At 46.9% G+C, this 15,226-nt stretch overlaps 1 protein-coding gene across 1 annotated transcript in view; it reads left to right on the plus strand.

Annotated features, from left to right (window-relative positions):
• The window catches only part of SYT9 (synaptotagmin IX), a 112,379-nt gene that overhangs the window by 63,754 nt on the left and 33,399 nt on the right, over positions 1-15,226 (plus strand). Inside the window, exons 4-6 of the mRNA XM_005873988.2 lie at positions 8,808-8,928; positions 11,045-11,216; positions 13,309-13,438. Coding sequence (XP_005874050.1) covers positions 8,808-8,928; positions 11,045-11,216; positions 13,309-13,438 — 423 coding nt within the window. The remainder of the gene's footprint in view (positions 1-8,807; positions 8,929-11,044; positions 11,217-13,308; positions 13,439-15,226) is intronic.

Consider the following 15,226-nt stretch of genomic DNA (forward strand, 5'->3'; position numbering starts at 1 on the left):
AAGCTAAAAATTTTCCTTAATCAGATTTTTAATTAATCTTTTAATCTTACTCTGCGTGTTTCTCTTTCACTGTCACACTGCTGCCATGCCCACCATATTTGTGACACCAGACATGTGGAGGTCATTCCCCCACAGGCAGTTCTGTGACACCAGTTGGGTGCCCTACAAAGTCAGTCAGTTCTGACACTATTTACCTGGAGAGGGTATCAGATCCCACAGGTTAAGGGCTCATCCCACAAGACTGCCTTTGCCCCCCACTTCAGATTCCAGTTGCAAGTACTAGGGCCCCAGGACACCCACAACTTCTGACTTGGCTACACATCGGAGATTCTTATGACCTCCTCTCCCTTGGATTTGATTATTTGCTAGAAGAGCTCACAGAACTCAGGGAAATGCTTACTTACGTTTACCAGTTTATGAAAGGATACGATGAACAACCAGATGAAGGAGAGACATAGGGCAGCCTCTGAAAGGGTCCCAAGCCCGGGAGCTTTTGTCCCCATGGAGTTGGGGCCCATCACCCTCCTGGTAACATGGATGTGTTCACCAACTGGGAAGCTCTCCAAACCTAATACTGTGAAGGTTTTATGGAGGTTCCTTCATGTGGGCATGATCTATTATGAACGCTGCTTCTAGCCCCTTCCCCTCACTAGAGAATGGGGGCGAGGGGTGCTGAAAATTCCAAGCTTCTAATCATGGCTTGATCTTTCTAGTGACCCATCTAGGCTCCATCTGGGAGCCCAGTCAGAGTCACCTCAATAGATTAAAAAGATGCTCCTAGTGCTCTTATCACTTAGGAAATTACAAGGGTTTCAGGAACCCTGTGTCAGAAACAGGGACAAAGATCAAATGTGTATTTCTTATTATAAATCACGATATACAGCATTCTACATGTTCTGAAATGTATTATTCTTATTATCATCCAATTCAGGATGTTTGTAATTTTCATTGTGATTTTTAACTTAGAGCCATGGTGTATTTGAAAGTGTTTATTTCTTAGTTTCCGAACATATAGAAACCTTCCAGTTATCTTTTTGTTATAGATTTATAGCATGATTGCATGATGCTCCTCCCTCCTCCTAGCTAACATCTCTGCCAGGCTGTGCGGCTAGCTAGCCTCCATCCAGAACGTCACCCATGACGTCAACCGTTGCTCTCTGCGTGAGAATGTGTAATGGTTGGGTACACACACATATGAACCACAACCACCTCTCTCCTCTTCAGTGCAGGAAACTATGTGTGAAAAGGCAGGTGGAAATAAGGGTATTGTGTGTATGCAGTACAGGGTTAAGTCAGCAAGCGTGAGGTGCTCAAACCCTGCATATCCCAAAGAAAGGCCTGGCCCTGGACTGATTCCTGCCAGATATCCTCTAAACCAGTGGTTCTCAACCTTCCTAATGCCACGACCCTTTAATACAGTTCCTCATGTTGTGGTGACCCCCAATTTCATTGTTATAAATTGAACATAATTAAAGCATAGTGATTAATCACAAAAACAATATATAATTATATATGTGTTTTCCGATGGTCTTGGGCGACCCCTGTGAAAGGGTTGTTCGACCCCCAAAGGGGTCGCGACCCACAGGTTGAGAACCGCTGCTCTAAACCCTAACACACCCTGCTTGATAAGAGTTCCTTGTATAACAGACCTTAGCTACACCAGGTATTTTATGCTGACAGTGTGATTTGTAGTGAACTGTTTTGCTCACCCAGGGCCCTGGGCCCTGTGGTTTAACCTCTGATGAAGAGAATGAAGACGGACCATTTAAGGGCAGTCATGTGGGCACTCCTTGCCACCTGCAGTCAGAACCTTGGATATCAAGGTTTATGTGAGCGTCCCTGGTTGGCAGTGCTTCCCTGGTAGTGTCACATGTCACTGCTAAGAGACACAGTGCTGTCCGCGTGACTGCACTGGTGAGGACAGCCGGAAGCTCATGCCTCGCTTCCCTTGGACCTCGCCCTGTGTGTCTTTTCTTTGCTGACTTCCATCTGTGTCCCTTTGCTGTAATAAACTGTAACCATAACAGCTTTTCTGGGTCCTGAGGTCCTTCTAGTGACTCATAAAATCTGAGGGTGGGCCTGGGGACCCCAATATAGTGGTAGAAAAATATTGAGGAGACTAGGGCATCAACAGTCTTTTGATAATGAGTCTCTTTACCTAATTTGTATAACCTTCTATAAAGCCAAAGTTCAATAACTGTGGTGGTGTTGATATCATACAAATAGTATTAGAGAATAATTTATCAGAACTTCCAGTTAAATACATCAGATGAAATAGGTAAGACTGCCTCCACTCCCTCCTGAGGCTCCTCAAAAAATGATAGTAAAGGAACTACAAACAGCATAAGCAGTGGGAGACGTGCTTTGACCCTTTGTTTCCATCCTCTTAGCTAGTTAATATTAATAAAGGAAAGAAAGCAGAGGGCAGGCCAGACATTATGAACATGGTCATCTGGGCAGCTTAACTGGGAAGCCACTACTTCATGCTCCCCAGGGAACCACTGGTCCATTTCCTGCAGATCCCTGGGAGAAGGGTTCAAACAAAGGGGGAGATGGGCACATGCACAGTAAAGTTGGGGTGACATAGGGAAGGTGCTAGCTGTTGGTCTAGCCTGGGAGAAGAATGGAGCCACTGCAAGTGTGCAAAATCTGGGAAAGTTAAGATTCCCAGACAAAGAGTTTCTTTTTTCTCTTGCGCTCTTGCTCTGCTCTTGTTCTGTCTTGCTTCGTGGCCCACACTAACCTGCGTGCTAGCCTCCATTGCCAGGTGGCCTTAAGTGCCATGTGGACTCCACAGGAAGGATGTGGAATGGACTGTGCTTTTATTTGGAGCAGAAATTCTGGGCAGTGGCCTTAATCCTGGCCCTGCTGAAAACCAGGTTGGACTTCTTCCATGGTGAGAAAGAGATGGGACCTTGGAGAGGAGCCCTCTTAATGTCACATCATCAATAAAGGGCCTCAGGAAATTCTTTTCCTCGAGGCACCCCAAGAACTCCACTGCTACCGACAACACCTTCAGTTATAAATATAGACCATTAGGGATGTCCTAATAGGAAAACCAACTTCATGAAAGAGAAAGTCCAAAATAAATAGATCGCTGGAGAAAAGGAGATTAAAGCACGAGAAAGAATTCTACCTGACATCGATTACTGAGGACCAAGCGACATCAGTGAGAACAAGATATCTAAATACCTTTTAGGGAAATTTCAGAGGCTACAACTACAAAGTACAAGTACAAAGAAACAATCTTAAAACCTCTCTGATTGAAAAAAAAATCTACAAAAGAATGGCATTAAACACCCCAGCTGGAAGTACTAGGACACATTGTGACAATATAAAATGATTCTAAGATAAAATTATTTGAGCCTAAATTCCATGCCAACTTTCTTTTAAGTATTGGAGTGCAATGAAGATTGTTTTAGCTCCCTGTGAGCCCTGGGAAAAAAGGTACTCAAGGACATACTCAAGCAAAATGAAGATTGTATCTAAAAAGCAGGGATGATGTGGGTTTTAAGAAACTGCAGTGAGCCAAGAAATGAGAATATTTTAACCATACTTTACATGTTTGTTAATAATTTGGCAGGGAAACATAATGGAATAGTGAGAAACGACATTTGAAAAGACAAAAGCATGATAAATATTAAATTATAGGAAGAATAAGATTTGGATACAAAATTAACAAGCTTGAGTTAATAGACATATAAAAATGTACCCCTGCCCAGCGAGTGTGTCTCAGTGGTTAAGCATTGACCCATGAACCAGGAGGTCATGGTTTGATTCCTGGTCAGGGCACATGCCTGGTTTATTTGCTCAATCCCAAGTAGGGGGCATGCAGGAGGCAGCCGATCAATGAGTCTCATCATTGATGTTTCTATCTCTCTCTCCCTCTCCCTGCCAATAAAAAATATATTTAAAAATAATTTGTCCCCTACAAATAGAGAATACCCATTATTTTTATTAGTAGATACATTGGGATAGAATAGGATAGAATAAGATAATTCTGAACTCAAAACTAGAAAACAAAAATATAGTCCTCTGCAAAATCTGTCTTCTCACAATTTCTAAACCCCTATTATTAATTTATATAAAATGAAATTAACCAGTGTTAAGTGTGTAAGTTTTGTCACATGTGTAGTCACGTAACCAGAACTGTAACCACGACATAGAATGTATCTATCACCGCCAAAGGTTTCCTAATGCTCTGTAACAGTCAATCTCCTCTGCCCAGTCCTGGTTCCTAGCACCCACTGATCACTTTCTGGCACTGAAAATTTGCTTTTCCTAGAATTTCATACAATATGTTGTCTTTTGTATGTGACTTCTTTCACTGAGTCCAATACTTTTGATATATTTTTCACGTTTTTTCTTATATTGGCAGTTTGTTTCATTTGGTTGCTGAGTAGTATTCTATTGTAGGGATATGCCACATTTTGTTTATCCATTCATCATTGAATGCTACATTTGGGTTTCTTTTCACTTTGGGCTCAGAAAAATTGCTTACCAGTATTTGGATGGATGTGTGATTTTATTTCACTTGGGTGAATAACTAGGTATGGGATTTATGGGTCATTTAGCAAGTGTATGTGTAACTTTAAGGGAAATTGCCAAACTATTTTTCCAAATAGTTGGCATGTTGCCTTTTCAGGAGCAAGCATATCAGAGGATCAATCGCTTGACATCTTGAGTAACAGTCTTTCATGTTAACTAGTCTAGTGTGTGTGTAGTGGTTTCTCACTGAGGTTTAGTGTAATTTGGATAAAGTGTCTGTTCCGATCTTTTGCCCATATTTTTGTCAGGTTGTTTCTCTGAGTTGTAGGAGTTCTTTATATAGTCCGGATAGAAGTCCTTTATTAGCTATATTGTTTGCAAGTATGATCCTTCAACCTAACATAAAGTTATATTATGCTACTTGTACTATATATAGTGCAAGAACCTTACAACAGTTCTGGTTTCCTATCTTCCCAGGGAATAACCCCAATAGAATGAGAATTTCTCAATATTGACTTTCCAGTATCAGAGAGGACTCTACATGGCCTTGCTTGGGTTACATAACTCATACCTGAACAGACGACAGTGGACAGTGACATGAACATTTTGGTACACCTGAATTCCTGCAGCAGCCCTCCTACAACTTCACCAAATTGAGAAAGAGCTCACCAGAAGAATCCAGCAAGAGGAATGCAAGAGTATCCTAGTTAGACAAACACTAGAGCAGTCATAGGCCATTACAGGCAAACATATCACAGAAAGAGTTTACAGACTGGCAGGTAGAGAATTCACGCACACTTGCTATAAATTCCCAGTATACTAGTATCTTGCCAACAACACTGACCTTGGCCACACAAAGCAAGAGCACACGAAGCATTTCTCAGTATGACATTTTCCTTCCCCTTGTACCCCCCAGGGCACTCAGCTACCAGCGACACTTCTGCTATTTGGTTCCTGTCAAGCTAAAAAGAAGCCAAATACCCCACCACCCTTTTATGTGTGACTTTTATCAGCATTCTGAAAAAGAATTTTACGAACAATATAAGCACTTCTGCATAATGCAGTTTCTCAGCCTTGAGACCAGAGCATTCCTTATAGAGAAGGGCTGCCCTGTACATTATAGAATGTTTAGCAGCATCCCTGAATTCTACCCACTAGATGTCAGTAAGACACCCACCTCCCCAGTTTTGACAATTAAAATTTTCTCCGGGTAGTAGAAAATGTCTCCTGGTTGAGAAGCACTAGTTTAAGGGAATGTTTACAAATATCAGGATCTATAGGTTCTTTTTTTTTTCTTTTTATTGAATTTATTGGGGTGACACTGGTTAACAAAATTACAAAGGTTTCCGGTGCACACTTTTACAACACATCAAGAAAAAACTACAGGGTCTGAGCTCAAGTTAGCATCAGCTGATGGGGAGAAAGCAGAGTTAGCATTAGGTGCCATCAACTCCTGCTCCATATCCCAGCAAACCCATCTCTCATCAAGGGACCATGTCTGCTTTTCAATGCTGCAAATACAGCTCGCAGCACCTGGCAAAAAGCAGTGCTGGACAACCACAACTGCAGCAAATGTTAAAAGAATAAGTGAGCGGCCCTGGCCAGTTAGAGTGTCAGCTCACAGACCAAAGGGTCGAGGGTTCGATTCCCAGCCAAGCGCACGTATCTTGATTGCAGGTTTGATCCCTAGCCCTAGTTGGGGTGTATGCAGGAGGTAGTCAATCGATGTGTGTGTCTCTCTCCCCTTCTCTTCCTCCCTTCTACTCTCTTGAAAAAGAAGGAAAGAAAGAAAAATATGGATGATTATTCACAGTGTTTCTCTGGGGAAAGGAGTGACATAGGTGGTATATACATCAAAGAGGATGTTTTACTTTAAAACTTCTATATTTGAACTTTATCCTTTTCACTCTCATAAAAAAATTTTAATGATTATTTTAAAGCGTTTGGAAATCAAAGCAAGCATTTTCTCTTTGATAACTATTTCTTTCATTTGCAGGGTTGTTTTGTTTGTTTGCTTGTTAAGTACATATGTGGACACCAGCCCTAGTTCACATTCTGAAGTAACATCAAGTCCAAAGCTATGATTTTTTTTTTCTTTTAATTCATGAGCAGACAGTCATGTAATATAAATATTTGTGAATGCGGTTTATGTTGGGAAAAAATGCACTTGGCACAATAGTAGCCTGACACGTCACATTCAATTTTGTGCACTGGCCTGGAGAGTGTCACGTCTCGAACCCTACAGAGCGAGTGCAGTGTGGGCCTTGGGAATCATGCTGAAAAGACGGATGGTGATGAAGCTTCATGGGGTGATTTTGGTCACCCCTGTTTTACTCTGTCCAACCAAGATGTTCTGGCCAGATGAGAGGAGAGAAGGGGTGAGCTGGGTGCCGGGAAGCCCTCTGAGGGAGAACAGGTGTCTGGGTCTTTCTACTTGAGGCAGACAGAGGGCCAAGGAGCAGGCCAGGAAGTGAGGAAGGAAAAAGATAATTTGTGGCGACAGCTGTTGCTTCTCTTTCTCCTGTGGCACAGCAGGACGCTGGGTCAGATCCTCTATCTGTGGTCAGATGCTCCTCCTGCAGATCACCCACACCTGCCCCTTGACCTGCCCCCCCTCCCATCCTGTGTAATCCTCGTCTCCTCCCCTCACCTCCAGCCCAGAGGGCAAGGCCCAGCCATCTGGGTCTCTTGAGGTCAGGGTTCCAGGAACCAGGGGCGCCTGGCTTGCAAGGTGAGGTCATTTGTTTACTCGAGGCAGGCAATGCAGGGAGATACAAAGCAATCCATCTGCCTTAGCCACCAAATAGATTCCCTCCACCTTCCTCCAGCAGAAGCGGTCAGGCAGGGAGGCCGGGCTGGCCACGGTGACCTTTCAGAGCTGAATCTATGCTTCTAAAAATAGCAGCATCCTTGGAGAATGGAGAGGGGGAGGGGAGGCTGTGGACGTTGAGCAGGAACTGGACTCCCCAGAGCATTGTCGGAATGAAACTGTATTAATCAGACACACGCACCCAGCTCAGTAACCTCAGGTGTCACCAATTGAAACTAAATGAACTGGCTTCATTCTTCTCCTTTCTGGTTACCCTCTCCCTGGGCTAAGACGGAGAAAGAGAAGCTTGTCTCCTGCCTTATTTGAATGGCTGTGTATTGCCGAGGAGATGTCTTCCCCAGCAGAGGGGAAAGGGGGCTCCTGAGAGGCACAGGAGAGGGCCTGCACCGCCGCGAAGTGGGAGACCCCAGGTGGCGGTAGGGACCTGGGGGCCTGGGTCCCAGCCATCTCTCCCTGCACGGAGACCGCCCGGGGCTCTGTCTGAAGCTGGTGTGTCCAGGGCTGTGATGTGTGGGGTTGCTGGGTGCCCCTCTCAGGCTTTTGCGGGATCCTTCTCCAGAGCCACGTGGGGACTAGATGTTTCCAAGGTCCAGTGGAGCCGTGTGCTGGTCTCACAGGTTGTGTGAGACCAGGTTGCGTGCAGTGCTCTGGTGGGTGGAGGTGCGTGTGTGTTTGTTTCAGGGTATGGGGTGTTTGCAGGAGTTTATGGGGGTATTGTGGCAAACTGTTTGGGGCAGGGGCTGTGAAGAGGCCTGTGTGGGTCAAGGTTGCATACAGACGGTGGGCCTATGTGGTGCCCGTGGGAAGAACTTGGGGGAGGCCATGTGGAAAACGAGGTAGGGGAGCCTCTGAGGGGCCTGTGGGGACCAGTTTGAGGCCGCATGGGGCTGTGTGAGGCTGGGTGGGGCTGTGTGCAGAGCGCATCTGTGTGAGGGCTGTGATGGGGGCTGCGCAGTAAGGCGGCTCCTCTTTGTGTAGCGTCATTTGTTGGCTCTGTGTGGATTGTGATGGGGATCTGAATGAACCCACACAGGGGACTCTGTGGGGAATAGTTAAGGCTCTGGGGGCTTCAGCTCTGGGGGCTACTTTCATGGTCACCAGTATGAGGCCGTGCAGGGCTGCACGAGGGTGGCAGAGGCCCTGGGTGGCCTCCCAGCTTTGCCATCTAAAAGGGAATAGTTAAGGCTCTGGGGGCTACTTTCAGGGTCACCAGTATGAGGCCGTGCAGGGCGGCACGAGGGTATCAGAGGCCCTGGGTGGCCTCCCAGCTTTGCCATCTAAAGGTGGGCTGGGCTTCCTTAGGGCAAGGGGCTCCCGAGTGCAGGTGTTTACTCTTCTCCATGTGATTGGCGTGGAGCTGAGAGGCACCAGGGATCCCAAGATGAGGGGAGGGAGCAGGGCTGACCGTCCAGGTGCCACCTTGCAGCTGGCCCTCTGCACACCAGCCTGGAGGCGCTTCCTAACACTTCTGTGTGCACTTTCTCAACAGGACAACGTGGATCTTGGCGAGCTGATGTTTTCCCTCTGCTACCTTCCCACGGCTGGCAGGCTGACCATCACTGTTATAAAAGCAAGGAATTTAAAGGCGATGGACATAACAGGAGCATCAGGTGGGACATTGTCTGACTCGAGCTTTCTCATGCGGTTCTCGTGTAGGAACTTATGAAGTTTCTGGTAAAGTAATAAACACATGGACTCTGGGACCAAACTACCTAGGTGTAAGCCTTGTTTTAGACTGAATAGCTGTGTGACCTTGGGCAAGTCCCTTAACCTCTGTGGGCTTCAGATTCCCCATCTGTAAAAGAATGGTAATAATAGTAACTGAGTCATTGGGTTATTATAAGATTACACGAGTTCCTTCATATAAAGTCACAAGAACATGCCTGGCACATACTAAATGCTACCTATCCTCATATTATTATTCTCTCTTAAGTCTTCTTCACCATAATTGTGAATGAGGCCCACAATTTACATATGATGATATAGCTTATCTAATTGAGTCTTTCCTCAGTATAAGCAATTACCATCTCAAGCTTACTGAAGATTGAAGAATCCTGTCCTATATAATAAAAGGCTAACATGCAAATCGACTGAACGGTGGAATGACTGGTCGCACTGATCACCAGGGGGCAGACTCTCAACACAGGAGCTGCCTCTGGTGGTCAGTGCGCTCCCAAAGGGGGAGCGCTGCTCAGCGATAAGTCCTGAGCTGGGCTCAGGACTGGCAAGTGCAGCGGCAGTGGCCGAAGCCTCTCACACCTCTGTGGCAGTGCTAAGGATGTCCGACTGAGGGCTTAGGCCCGTTCCCTGCAGGCCTAAGCCATCAGTATTGAAGAATCCTATCCTATATAATAAAAGGCTAACGTGCAAATCGACTGAATGGTGGAATGACTGGTCGCTATGATGCGCACTGATCACCAGGGGGCAGACTCTCAACACAGGAGCTGCCTCTGGTGGTCAGTGCGCTCCCAAAGGGGGAGTGCTGCTCAGCGATAAGTCCTGAGCTGGGCTCAGGACTGGCAAGTGCAGCGGCAGTGGCCGAAGCCTCTCACACCTCTGTGGCAGTGCTAAGGATGTCCGACTGAGGGCTTAGGCCCGTTCCCTGCAGGCCTAAGCCATCAGTCAGACATCCCCCGAGGGCTCCCAGACTTCGAGAGGGCGCAGGCTGGGCTGAAGGACGCCCCCCCCCCAGCCTGGTGCACAAATTTCGTGCACTGTGCCTCTAGTATGCTTATAAAAGGCTCATTAGTGAACTATGCAGTTTTTGTTTTTCCAGGGAATCAAACATGTACCTTAAATTCTAAACCCTAAAAAACAAGCTGCAGCATGCAGTTCCTAACATACCAAATCACAAGCAACCTTTGCAGGGGCTCCTAACATGGTCATAAAATACCCAGTCCACCAGCTGTTGGCCACTGAAATCAAAGGACATCAGATGCAATACATTCCGCTTCCTATACTCCAGGGTTTTCCCAGCAGAAAAAAGATGGGGCCCCTCCTGGCTCTCACAGTCCCTCCTGGGCAGTGTATGGGAGTCAGGGCAGCACACTGTTATGCAGGTGAAGGGACACAAGCTCCCCACTGAGCAGGAGGGCAGTGAGGTGGAACCAGGCAAGTCCCCCCTGCGGCAGAGACCAGCCTTGTCACCTGTCACCCCCTCCCAGCGTGCACCCCAAGCCAACCTGTGTTCTTCCTCCCTGAGGTGCTGAACTGCTTCGCCCTTTGCAACCCGACTGCAGGCAGCTCTGGGGGCTCAAGGCCCCTGCACTCAGGGAATCAAACCCCGAAACTCCTCTCGTCCCCTAGGAATTCGGCCCCTCCCTTTCCCAAAGACCTGATGTTTAGGAAAACATTGTCCGAGTGGCTGAGTCCAGCCCACAGCCCTTTCTCCACACCTTGAAGGTGCCTTTGCATTTCTCTTCCTGTCACAGCAGGGCAGGTCTGAGTTCTTCCTGGAACGGTTTCTCATCTGGGAACATGTTTTTTTCACACTATTTAAAAATTCTATGTATTTTTGAGGAAACCGGGCCCTGTGCTTTTTTGTGAATGAGTGACTTACTTATGCTCACTCTAGTCACTGCCTAGGCATTGTATTAGTGAAACTCCTCAAGCTCCAGTCCGCAGGCAGGGAAAGCACACACGGTTTGTTAAACCCCACAGTGAGGAGGCTGCTGGCCTACGTCCGCATCTGTCCTCACAGACCCCTGCTTCTCGTGGTCTCCACAGATCCCTACGTGAAAGTCTCCATGATGTGTGACGGCAGGCGGCTGAAGAAGAGGAAAACGTCCACCAAGAGGAACACCCTGAATCCTGTTTACAACGAAGCCATAGTCTTTGACGTCCCCCCCGAGAGCATTGACCAAATCCACTTGTCCATAGCGGTCATGGACTACGACCGGTGAGATACCTGGGACTCTCTCAGGGCAGGTCCGCTGTGTCCAGGGCAAGGGGGGCAGGGGGGCGGGGGTAGCCCAGCTTCTTAGCTGGTCCCCGGGCAGCAGGAGATGAAGCAAGTGAGCAGCACGTGGAAAGGTGATTGACAAGGAGTCCGAACCACGCTGTCGAGTCAGGTTATGAAAGTGCCTCTTAGCAACCCCATTCTTTCCTTCCCCTTTTTGAAAACCTTTCTCCTTCTCCATCCTCCTCTACCCCCACCTCTTCCCCACTGCATCCCCGAGAACCTCAGCTTGGAGAACTGTGGCCCCAGAGGTCCATCATCTCTCGGGGTCCTGCCTGGCCTGCAGGGAAAGCTCCCACTCAGAGCAGCAGAGTGATTGCTTTAGCCAGACTCTCAACATTTCCAACTACATAACTTCGTTACTTTTTCCCTTCTCCCGATGTGTTCAATAAAGATCATTTCCATCCACTTAAGTCTGAAAGCAAACACAGAAATGTTCCCTTGAAAATGCTAGCATCAGTATGGATGACAGGGCACATTAAAATGTATAAGATGCTCGACTTTCTAATTAATACAGCACAGAAAAGATATTTATAGCCTACATTGTAGCCAATTGTGTATTTAAAGGACAGATTTGAAAAAACAGTCGCTTTAATATGCAAAGAAAGCACCCATCGGGAATTATATATGTTAAACCAGTCATTAGACTGAAATGAAAAGTCTCTTTTTAATTGGAAACCTCCCACGTGGTCCGGGTACAATTATGAAAAAAAAGTCACTCTGACTTCTAATACAATGTTCCAAATACTGTTTGTAGCTAAAACGTTTCCCACAGACCCCTGAAACGTCAGCAGAGCAGCCCCAGTGCCCTGAACGCTCCCTCCAGCAGATGCCTGGGGGAAGCATAACCTCTTCCAACCCAGGGCACACGGGTGGCTGAGCTGCCATGGGTGTGCCAGCCCACGCTGGACAGGAGACCCCCTCCTGCCTCCTCTGGATGACACACAACCCCAGGAGTGTCAGGCCACAGGAGGGGACATTGCCCACGAGCCCTGGAAAGCTAGGCCAGCATTTTTCAAGCTATTGCCAAGTTTCCCGCATCGACAAATCTGATTATGTGAGCTCTGCTTCAGTTTAATTCTCAGTAAACTCATGAATCTGGCCTGGAAAAATCCATGGCAGAATTCACGGAGCTTCTGCATGCAACTGATTTTAATGAGCATAAACTCAAATACCCTTTCCCACCTCGTCTCCCCCCTTACGCCCTACACAAATAGAGAGAATAGTCATCTTTGCAGAAAGAAAAAAGGAGAGAAAATCTGATGTGTTTGGATACCAAAGAGTTAAAGGATGGGCCATGTCATTCTAGTTGTACAAAGGATTTCTCACCAAAATCTGCGAAGGAAAAAAAATTGGACCTATGCAGGGAATGTTTCAGAAATATTAGCCCTTCAGGTTAAAAGAGCTGAGGATGTTTTTACAGTAGGGAAATCAAATCGGGTCAAAGAAGCAATGCTGGGTTTGGAAGGAAGGAGGAAAGAGCATAAGAAAACGTGTTCTCTAAAGAGAGGGGAAGTAGAGAGACCCAGGAGCCTCCTCAGCTCTGCCCTCGCTGTGAGCTCAAGACTATGGCTGCCAGACACAGAGCTGCCCCCTTATCAATCACTTGGTTGCCTCTTGCAGGAATTTGAGCAGCTGTTATTGCAAGAAACTCCATCCAGGTGGCCCCTTTCATGACAGGGATTTGGAGGCCTGGAGTTCAACCTAAAACCAGACAGGGGTGGCATCCTTAGCGTGCCTCAGGGAGCTCCTCAAACATGGGGTTCTTGAGAACAAGCTAAGCCAGGCCACGTAACACGTTCATGCTACAAAAGCCTAGGTGTGGGAGGGCCAGACTCTGCTCTTCCTCTCTGTGCCACTGAGTACGATAATGGATCCCAAGTCCTGTTCTCTGTTCAACTTGGCATTGAATTTTAAATTAGGGAATGAAAAGAACCACTCCTCCCCTGATTCCCTTATTGGTTTAATTGAGTGGCTATTATTCTCACATACCACATTTTTAAGAAAAATCTATTGTGGGCTGTTTTCACAGTATAGGTCACAATGAGATCATCGGCGTGTGTCAAGTAGGCAACACAGCTGAGAGGCTGGGCAGAGACCACTGGAGTGAAATGTTGTCCTACCCTCGGAAGCCCATCGCACACTGGCATTCCCTGGTGGAGGTAAGACCCGACCCCTGATGCTCCACTTTATGGAAGAATAAATGCTTGACTGTTGAAATGGAGGAGCCACCAAAAATGTGAGTGTACATTTCCTGGGCTGTTAGAATTGCATTCAGTCCAAGGTTGGGTCTGTGATCCCCACCAACCTGGGGTTTTGAGCAAAGGTCAGGGATCATTCCTCACTTTGATTGTTTTTTTAAAAAGGTCAAGATTCTCTGAGTCTGTTTAATGGCTTTGGGTTGACATTTGAAGGACATCTGCAGGATCTGGTGAGGGTGGCGTTTTTAGGCCATCCTACAGTGACTTAGGCCTGGTGCCAGAAAGAACTTGAGACACGGAGAGAGGAGGCCTGGATACTGGGACTGACTCTAGCATGAACTTGTGATTATGGACAAGTTGGTCAGTATCAGATTCAACTACATATGATAAAAAACCAAAAAACAACAAACCACAAAACAACAAGTGAAATGAACATTTATTTATGTCTTACGTAAGTAAGGTCCAGAGGAAGCCAGTCCTGGTTGTTATAGGGTTTCTGAGGTCCACTAGACTTCCATCTTTCTACCTCACTGACCTAGAGTGGCTTTCTTTTTTATTGAGGTCACCTCATTGCCCAATATGGCTGCTAAGCTCTAGCCATCACGTATCTTATAGGCCATAGAAAGGTGACCAAAAGCATACACATTCCTTTTCCAAGGATTTTCCGTGATGTGTCATGCAACACTGGTACTTATAATTAACTTAGTTACAGAACTTAGTCATGGACATGTGTGGGGAATGTATTCTCTTTGTTGGGTTGAAATGTGCCCAACTGAAAACAAGGGTTTTGTTTGCAAGAAAGAAGAGGGCAGTGAGTACCTAGAAGCAATGGGCCACCATCCTGCCTCACAGACCCTCATTCATTCTCTCACTCCCCCATCATTTTCTTCTCATTTATTCTCTTCCCGTTCATCTTTGCCCATTGCCTCACTCTCTTATTTATTTACTAACCCATTCTCTCAGAAATAAATTGCATTCAATTGGTAGCATTTCTGAGAGTCAAATGCCATATTAGGTACAGATAGTAGATGTGAATAAGAAACCATCCGTTCCTTCCCTTGAAGAGCTGATACACCTTAAGAGACAGAGTATGGTGTGTACACTCGTCATTAAAGGCACATTCATGATCATTGGCACCCACACCCAGTGCCACCGAGCACGAAGCAGGGAAGTGTTTGTCCAGCTTAGATGTGATTGTCCAGGAAGCATTTCCTCCTCCAGCTCCTGGTAACTGAAGGGAACTGAGCCCTTTGGAACAGGGACACCAGGGAGCCTGGGTTTGGGGCAGAGAACTTCTCTCTTACTCTCCCAGCGCAGACAGGTCTGTCCCCTGCAGAGCCATCCTGAGAGGCCTCGCTCGCTCGGTGTGGGCTCTGCTGTTGTTGACAGCCAGCCAGGTTGGTCTGGTTGAAGTAAACGTGCAGGCAGCTGCAGAGAGGAAGAGCAGCCCCCACCTGGCCTGGGGACAAAGGGACAGTCTCCCTTTGTTGGGGATGGTGCTGGAGGGAGGGGAGCAGGGCAGGATTTGTGAATTGATTCTAAGCTTCAGGGTACCAGGAGGAGTCTTGGGCCCCCAATTCGCAGGTCCCTGAGGACACCTCTGCCCCTGGGCCATGGAAGCCAAGACTCTTTCTTTCCTGGACTTGAAATTAATTCCCAAGGGAGACCCTTAGGCCCCATGAAGCTGGGGAAGTAGCTGGAGGGCTGTGCTGACCGCCTGCACCTCACTCCTGTAGCTCCTGGTGAGAG

This window comes from Myotis brandtii, unplaced genomic scaffold, assembly GCF_000412655.1.
Source record: "Myotis brandtii unplaced genomic scaffold, ASM41265v1 scaffold422, whole genome shotgun sequence".
NCBI lineage: Eukaryota > Metazoa > Chordata > Mammalia > Chiroptera > Vespertilionidae > Myotis > Myotis brandtii.